Source organism: Lolium rigidum, chromosome 1 (genome assembly GCF_022539505.1).
Source record: "Lolium rigidum isolate FL_2022 chromosome 1, APGP_CSIRO_Lrig_0.1, whole genome shotgun sequence".
NCBI classification, from domain to species: Eukaryota; Viridiplantae; Streptophyta; class Magnoliopsida; order Poales; family Poaceae; genus Lolium; species Lolium rigidum.
The window spans coordinates 201,445,425-201,454,753 of NC_061508.1; the positions used below are offsets into that span (position 1 = coordinate 201,445,425).

Below are 9,329 nucleotides of genomic sequence, written 5' to 3' on the forward strand. Positions count from 1 at the left end.
ATGGACATGTTCACATGGTAGTGTTAGAAAACTACATTGCCATCCGAGATTTCTAGTGCTGGTATACATGAAACCAAAAGCAAATTTTGCAAGAACTAAGCGTAGTACTGTAACTTGGCTCGGCTCAGGACCTGTTGTTGCGCTTCAAGAGATTGAGTGTGAGTCCCTTGTAAGCCCTACTGTCTAATAAAGATCCAGTTTTACCCGGAAAAAAAAAAAGCAAAGTTATAAATCAGCTCACTTTAATGGGTACTCTGTTCTGATTTCTGAAAGTACAATTACAATAGTGGAAGTGGGAACATCTAAATTATAAATTACAATTGGAAATAATTAAGAATGATGAGTACCCAATATTAACTGAATGAGAAAACCTGATTATCTAAAAATGTCGGAACAATACTTGAAATTACACGGGACAAGATGGCTTCATGGCCTGCTCTTCCATTTTAACTGACGGAGGAAACTAAAACGACTGAACGCTAGGTACAGGCCGAGGCATGGGCTTATCTTGCAAGAAATGCTCGAAAAGCTTCAAGGCCTGTTTTGGACGATGGAGGGGAACCTCATGTCCCGCACCTCGGACTGTCACCAAGGTCAAACCTTTATACACTTGGCACCAACCACCAACCTAAGATAAAACAACAGTATTAGAGAATGTTGAGTACAACTGCAGAAAACTGAAAAGGGAATAAAACCATCAGTGTGGCTGTAGTACTGTTGCAGACTAACCTCCTCCTCCTGATACCAGGGATACCAGTTAGTGACGGTCGGAAGATAGAGTGCATCAATGGAGTATCTTGTACCAGTGAGGGGTACTACGGAATCGGCATCACCGCTGTCAAATTTATCAATTAAAATGATCAAAACCCAGAAGGAAAGACAGGCTACTTAATACTTTTACTGAACCATACAGTCAATCATGTTACGATTCAGCATTGGTACCAACTGTCAGCGTAATCATGTTCTCAACATAAATTTTGCGTACCTGAAGACCCATATTCTTAGGCCAGCTGCAATAAGTTCGCGGTAAATAGGAAGCATGGACCTCGGCGAATCTTTCCAATATTCGAACAAGTCATCACTGCGAATTAGGAGCAAGTTTAGCGCAAACTATCATTAAGAGGCAGACTTTACTGACAGTCATGGTGAACTAGTTGTGAGTAAAACAAGATGAAACCAGTTGAACAGACCTGCAGCCGGTCCAAGCATACGGTATTCCAGTGACATTGGCACGAAAAGCTTTCTGCACTTCTGGTAGATTATAGTACTTGGTGGAGTACACTTCGGTACAGGGATCATATCCTCTTGGCAACCAGGGCTACATTTTATACAAAATGTTGTTAGGAGGCAAATTATGAAATGTTATGCTTCAAAAGAATCTCAGACGTGTTTGAACGGCACTTTCCAAAGTGGCATATATATTAGTATTCAAAAGCACCAACACATAATGTAGTGCAGCGTACTACCTTAGCCATCAACAAAATAATAGTTCTAGTAGTTTGATTAGCTCACCCTTCTTCCCTTGATTAGCCTCCGCTTATCAAGTGAGGACTTCTTGCAGGTAGGTGTGTAGATGCTGTATGCATCAATCAAGCCTTCCTCATCATAAGCTACATCAAAAATCTTGTTGCATGCATCGGAAGCGTGCGTAGATGAATCAAAATCACAGGCCAACTGCAGCTTCTGATAGGTGTCGTCAGAGATCAGCCCGTGCGTCCACCAATACTCGAAGGTTCCAACGAAATCATGGTAATCGTCAATAACTGCATTCCCGACCTAGAGCAACGCATTTTGTATCAAGGAAATGACTAGAGCAATCAAGGGAGCACCGGATTAAAGAAGAGCTCAAGAAGTCCTGACCATGAAGCCTTTGAAGTTCAGGACAGGCTTCTCGATCCCTTTGTTGTTTCTGTACACTACTTGGGACAACTGAGGGACGTAGTGCCCTGAAAATGGTCATTGCAGCAAGAGTGAACTAAAACCATAAGCATGTGACTGATAGATATCTAGTGCAAAATACAGAGCCTCCATCCTAGAATGAACCAAATTCGGTGGCAGTTTACCTGCGTAGCTCTCCCCGGTGATGTAGAAATCACGGTGCTTGTACTGCGGGAACCTCTCCAGCCAGTTGACCAAGAAAGTGTAGGAATCATGAGCTGCAGAGCAACATTAGTGTTCGTTCAGTTCAGCAGAAGACACCCATTAGAGCGAGAACAGTGGTAGCACTCCAGACAGTTTAGTAGGTTGACTGGTCCCAGTTTGACCTGTCTTATTGTCGCCGGCGGTGAACAGATCGGAGGTGGTGTTGGAGTAGGAGTAGCCTACGCCGGCGGGGGCGTCCAAGAAGAGCATGTTGGCCCCTGAAATTTTCAAGGAATCGATCCATCAGTTGTCAGTTGTCAAGGAAGCTACATATTGCTCAACCAAACGAGGTGATTCGAGTGAGAAATCTACTTACTCTTATTCCAGGAGTAGGGGTTGGAGGAGAGCGTGGTGCCGTCGGAGTTGATCCGGAAGGCGCCGAGCTCCTCGGAGGCGCCGTAGCCGACGGAGGAGCAGCCGGGCCCGCCGTTGAGCCAGAGCACGAGCGGCGTGGACGCGGGGTCCTCGACGGCGGCCTCGATGAGCCAGTAGAAGAGGGCGCGCCCCGCGGCGGCGTCAACGGTGACGTAGCCCGAGTACATGGAGAAGTTGACCGGCGGCTGGCCCGGCAGAAGCGTGATGCGGTCGGCCGCCGCCCCGTTGGTGGGCGAGGCGGAAGCGCGGGACAGCGCCAGGATGCTGGCGGCCAGGACTAGCAGCACGGCCGCCGCCATTTGCGCGCTCGCTCGCTAGCTCGCTCGCGGTGGCTCAGCCCGTGGAGAGCAGAGGACTGTGCTGTGAGCTAGTGAGCCAATCAGCCAACGGCGACCTGTGTGATGAGGCCGGGTCGCGTGGAAGGCGTGGTTTGGTTATTTTGACATTTCCTGCCGGATCGGATCCTGTGGGCTGTGGCGTACCGCTGCAGCGTCAGTGTCAACTCATCATTGTCCATGGGCCATCTGATTTCTAATTTCTTACTATTAATATCTAATCAACTGATTTATTATTTCATAATAAAAGCATCTCCAAGCGCGGCCCCTATTTGAACACCGAAACAGTCCGTTTTGATCCATTGGCGGTGGTCCGTAGATCAACCGAAGGCCCACGTTCGTTTGCGGGTGACAGCGTATCTAATGGCGCCACGCCCAGGTTTGGCTCCGCTGGAGGCCAAATCTAGCACATTTTAGTTTTTTCACCCATAGATAATATAGTGAAACAAAAAATAGAAAGCCATAGACATAGTTTATTACGTACAATTGGCGGCTGTAGGATTTGGGTGATGGGTATCTATCTAGGGAAAATCTAACGAGAAGCGCCGCAGTCCATGCATTCTTGTGCGGCGGCGGATTTTTGGTGCTCTCCCCTAATAGGATTGACTATGTACATGCATGTATTAATGTGCCAGCTCACAATGACATTATTGCATTACTACTAGTAGAATTTGAAAATTAAAAATGATTTTTCTTCCAGCCCGTTTATCCAATTTAAGATCCGCTTGCACCGTTGCGTTCGTCTCGGCGGGGGCTTCAAAACTAGATCTGTTGTTGCTATGTTTAGATGATTTTTTTTCGCCGCATTAGTTACCATATTAATACCGAACATCTATCACAATAATTATACATGGCTGCCGGATAAGTTTATACAATTCTTTTATACATTGCATTAATATGCACAACTACACTATGTGTGTGACACCAATTCCAGGTCATAGTAATATGGTTGCCAGATTAGCAACGGACATGCTATGATAATTGTACATGGTTATTGGATAAAAGTTTACTCATCTATAAATATTGCAATGATATGCATAGCTAATGAACGGTGTTCAAGTGTCTCTAAAAGCTAAAGAATGATATCATTCCACACAAATTCTTTACATTGATGTAGAATAATATACATAAACCGAACAACCAACTTATATAATCTGGCAACTAAGTAGTGAATAATCTGGTAAGTTAGTGATAACAATCTGGTAATTACTGATAGAAAAAAGTTCTCAAAACATACCAATATGGGATCTAGTTTTGAAGATCTCGTCGTAACTAAGCCTATGGTGAAAACGGATTGTCGAACGGATCAACGGTTTAATAGATAATGGTTTTTCAGTTTACAAATTGGGGGAATCTTGATGACGTAAATGCATATATCAGTGCATGCATGCATGTATATTAGATAGGTGGAATCCGCCGCACGGATCATCCTTTGGTGCGGCGCTGCCGTGTAGTGCCGTCCATCTATCTATTATATACTAAAAGCATAATACAGAGATCTAAAATAGAGACACAACATTAATCCACATCATCAAAATTATTATGATTATTAGATCTAATATTCGTGGTCATGATTTAATGAACTATTAGCGTTCACATAACTATCTTGATACAACTTATTTTCACAATGTCACGTATGGGTGTGGGCTCGGTTATTAGCTGGGTCCACACAACAATGTACGTTAACTATTGTGGAAAAGAAGTGTTAGCTGCCCTAGGCTGAACGTGGTAGATTTAAACAGGAAAAAAAACTAACTATGACTAGAAGCTATCACGTACGAGGCAACAAAAAAAAATCAGGTGCATACTCGCGGACTTCCATTACGGCCGCACGACCTCTACCGATGTATCCACTAGCAACCGGTTAGGATTATCTTTGGATGATTTTGACGACCAGAATTAGGATGAGGAGAATATGAGCAGCCTGTGTAACCCTATGTTGAGAAATAAGAGCATTTTCAACAGACACGTGGTAAAACAATTGCACAACACCATTTTCCCAGTTTTAGCGTGCGCGTTTGCGAATCATTTCACCAGGTGCTACAATGTTTAGCGTGCGCGTTTACGAATCATTTCACCAGGTGCTGTAAACGAAGCGCGCTAGCGCATGCACAAACATAAAACAACAACTACAAGGTGCTACGAAGATCAAATACAGTCAAATAAATAAAATAAAAATAGTTTATTACAACAGTACGAAATGCAGCGAGATCGTGGCGGCTGGTGACGGCAGAGCGGTGATTCGGACGCCTAGATGCACGTGCACCAAATATCTAGCGCGCTAGGCCGCAATTTCGCGCGCGGAAACAAATTAGCGCACCACGCGTCTGTTGGAGCGAATAATTTCGGCGCCAGAGAGCTAAAATGGCGGTTTTTACCGCACGGGCGCCTTTTTCGCTTGTCTGTTGGAGATGCTCTAAGGCTAATTTTCTTCAAAATTGATCAATGCATTTTCACTAGCCAGGTGTGTGCACTAGCAGTCACATTAGGTAGAATATATTCTTAGGTGATTTATTTACTAATACTATGTTTCTAATTGCTTCTATCTATGTAGGTGAGTTCACATTTAGGCTAGAAAAGTTGCTCAAAAATTAAAATCTTGGACACATAAATTATATGTAGTACATCCTCCCTTCAACAAAGATGTCTCAACTTTATTTAAATTTACATTTATGTAGACATACTATACTGTATAGATCAAATTTGAAACATCCTTTGATGGACAAAGGGAGTAACCGACCACACCTAACAAAATTTGCAAGCACAACTCATAGCCTCGGTGCAAGCAACTACACGTAAGCAAAGGTTATGTGTTAGATTTTATATAGACATAACACACCACAACTCATTTTGGAATCTGATTATATGATTGAGTTTAATGTAGAGGGAAATGTTCTATGTGTACCTAAAGTATAACATAAAATCGACACTTTTTGTGCCCTCTGTAAAAAATAGAAAGAAATATACTATTTTAGCATCAAAATTTTGTTATTTTTATACAGGGCACAAAATATGTTGGTTTTTGCTCAAACAACTTTGTGAGCATGTAATATGTCAAGCGACATTTTTTTTTGTATTTGTTTGACATTTAAAATATTTTTAAAATGCATTTCAAATAAAGTTCATGTATTTAGGATAACATTTGTGATGGCTATAGAACTATATGCTACTTCTAAATTTGGACACATAATGTGAACATGCTGAACTTTAAATGTTTGAAACCATTTTGACACTTTAAAGATGATGCTCTCGCAATTACGAGGGCACCATGCTAGTTGATAAATAAAAGACACATTGGCACTTATGAATATGTCTACATGGACTTCACTTGAGGGATTCGTACCCCAACGGATTCTCTGCACACGGAAGTTATGACGCTATAATTGTGTGGCAAGAGCACGAAGTTGATAAAGCTGATATAGAAAAATAAGCAGCCACTAATAAGTCGTTTCTTCCACTTACTCGGATCCTACATAAGAAGAAATCCAAGCCGATAAAATAGCTTAGAAACACTTTTAAACAACGCTAATGTAATTTGTGACGGACAAAAATATGCTACCCTTTTTGAACTATAAACAATAAAATAATATAAAGTAGGCCACCATTTTTCACAGCAGACCTAATAAAAAAGACAGATATCGAACAATAGACCAACATTTTTCAAAATTGAACTAAATAAAAATACATAGCTGCTAATAAAATAGACCACCATTTTTAGTGGTGACCACAACTAAATAAAAATAGCTACCGAGCTAACAAATAGTAAACCACAATTTTTTTTGTACATAGAGCGATCATTATCCCTTTGCTTGGAAAAATCACTTAATACATCCCTGATTACATATTTGTCCCTCGCCATATATAATTGGATTACAAATTGTAGCTTCGAGAAATTCATATCTTGATAGAAAGGAAGATAGTAAGCCTAATGACACACATGCATCTGCAAGCACTGGTAGAAAAAGGGGCTTTAGTCCTGATTCGTAACTGCCATTAATCTCGGTTGCTCAATCGGGACTAATTAAGCGCGACTAAAGCCCCCCTTTAGTCCCTGTTGCTTACGAACCGCGACTAAAGGCCCGTCCACGTGGCCGCCAGCAGTCCGTCGGGGCGGAGGACCTTTAGTCGCGGTTCTCCTGGCCAACCGCGACTAAAGCCCCCCCCCCCCCCTAAATCTTCGGCCAAAAACGAGGAAGCAATTCATTAAATTAGAAGCTTGCAGCGCATCATCAAATCAGATTCAATCTACTTATCTACTACTACTAAGAGCATCTCCAGCCGCGTCCCCCAAACCGCGCCGGATTGAGCGTTTGGGGGACGTGTTTTGTTCGTGCCGCCTTTGGGGGACGTCTCTCCCCAGCCGCGTCCCCCAAACGCCGCCCCAAATGAATTTTGGTGCACGAAAATAAAGGTTTTCATTCAATTTTGATTATATATTACAAAGTTTGAATGAAAACGGCTAGATTTCATCTAAACCTACACTACTGACCGCCCGGCGGTGCGTTCGACGGCTCCGCCCCGTCGTCGCCTCCCCTACGCCGCAGCTCCTCCTGCGCGCGCCTCCTCTCCTTGCGTTCGGCGTTGGCCCGACGGCTCCGTTCCCGCCGCGCGTCCTCCTCCGCCTTCCCCTGCTACGCCGCCTGGAGGGAGAGCTCGATGGCGCGTAGAATCTGCGCCTCTTCGCGGGCACGGGCGTCGTCCTGGAGCTTCTTCTCCGACTCGAAGGACTCGACGAGCGCGCGTTGCTGATCGGCCGTCTCGTCCGGGTGCGTCCCGTCGTCGTCGGACCACTCGAACTCGTCGTCGTCGTCGTCCTCCACCTCGGTCTCCTCCGCCTCGGCCTCCTCCTCCTTCATTGGCGCATCGTCCTCCACATCTGTTGGCGCCTCCATCATCGCCGCCGCCAACACGTCGGCCTCCACCGCCAACTGGTCCGCCTGCCTCCCCCAGATCGCCGCCAGCGCCGCCTCCTGCTGCCGACGCTCCTCCGCCGCCAGCTGCCGCTGGTGCTCGATCGACTCCCACCGCCGGCGCTCGATCGACTCCCGCCAATCTCGGTACAGCGCATCCCGCTCAGCGAGCTGGCGTTGGCGCTCGTCAGCCCACCGCTGCTCCATCTCCGCCCGGTACCGTCACCGTCGCGCCTCCTGTCTCGTCGAGGCGTCGGACGCCGCAACGGTGGCGTCCTCGCTGCTCTCGCCACGCCGTTGTCGCCGCGGCCTCGCCGGCAGCGGGGCCATGGGCGCAGAACGCCGCCGGATCCGCCGCCGCGCCGCCTCCCGCTGGCCGGCGGGCTCGCTGCCGCATTGCCTCCCGCCGCTGCCGACGGTGTGCACTCCATCGCTCTTCCCGGGCCGCCGCCGAGGGGTCGGTGTCGACCTGCGTTTCCGGGACTGCAAGTGGAGGAGACGGCGGTGGAGGAAGTGGCCAGCGCCGGGGCGGTTCGCCATTGCTACTGGTGGTGGAGGAGACGGCGGTGGAGCGACGAGGGATGTGTTTGTTGCCGGCGGGGTGTGGTGGCTACCATTGAGCCGGGAGACCTTTTATAGACGCCGGCGTCGGGAAGAAAGCGCGGGAACAGGCGAGAAGAGGCGGGAAGAAAGCGCGGGAACGGGCGGTGGCGTGCGCACGCCGGCGACGCGTCTCGTCGGCGCAGCACCGACGAGATGTATCGCCTGCCCCTCCGTCGCCATTAAGGCAAAGATGCCGCCGTGTGTCACTGCGCGCGAATAACTTCCGTCGCGAGGTAGGCGACGGTTAGGTTAAAATTAACTGTGCCGCTGACGGGTCGGCCCCGCCACTCTCCGCCTCGCTTTTCGTTGTGTCCGGCGTGCCCGGTGCGTCCCCTGTGGGACGGGGACGGGCTCGGGGTACCGGACACCGTATGGGGGCGCGCCGGACAAAAATGGGCTTCGGGGGACGCGGCTGGAATGTTTTTTTTGTCCGACGCGCCCCAAATCGCTTTGGGGGACGCTTTGAGGGACACGGCTGGAGATGCTCTACAAATTGGGAACCTACGGGTTTTTAAGATTTTCAATACCCATGTTTCCCGAAGCGACACTTTGTTTCACTCCTTTCATTTATACTCTAAGCGCGATTGCTATAATATATACTTCCTTGACCACTTTAAGACAGATCGATCTTAAGAAGATCATTGCCTACTCCTCAGTAGCCCATATGAATTTGGTGACTATTGGTATGTTTAGTCGGGCGGCGGCCGTTAGGTCACCTATTTTTAGTTATGGACACACAAGCAAGTTTTTTCTTTCTAAAAACCAATATCGGCCGAGAGACAATCAGATAGATTTTCTCTTTAGCGGGCATTTCCCTATAAGACTTGTTATAATAAAACAAGCAGGTTATATATAAAAAAAAAGAAAAAACGCTTTTTTGTCGATTGTCAATTATTTATCAAGAAAGCAAAAAGGGTTCTTATCAAACCCAACATAAAATTGGAAAGAACCATAAAGTAAGTAG

The 9,329-nt window shown here is 46.5% G+C and overlaps 1 protein-coding gene across 1 annotated transcript; it reads right to left on the reverse strand.

Annotated features, from left to right (window-relative positions):
• Positions 1 to 210: 210 nt before the first annotated feature.
• LOC124682982 (serine carboxypeptidase II-1) lies at positions 211 to 2,822 on the reverse strand. The gene is made up of 9 exons (XM_047217574.1): positions 2,459 to 2,822; positions 2,265 to 2,360; positions 2,064 to 2,156; positions 1,861 to 1,946; positions 1,513 to 1,776; positions 1,191 to 1,318; positions 986 to 1,081; positions 730 to 835; positions 211 to 628 (listed from the first exon to the last, which is right to left on the reverse strand). The coding sequence occupies exons 1-9, from the start codon at positions 2,814 to 2,816 to the stop codon at positions 464 to 466; spliced, it is 1,392 nt and encodes a 463-aa protein (XP_047073530.1). The 5' UTR covers positions 2,817 to 2,822; the 3' UTR covers positions 211 to 463.
• Between the last annotated feature and the right edge of the window lie 6,507 nt (positions 2,823 to 9,329).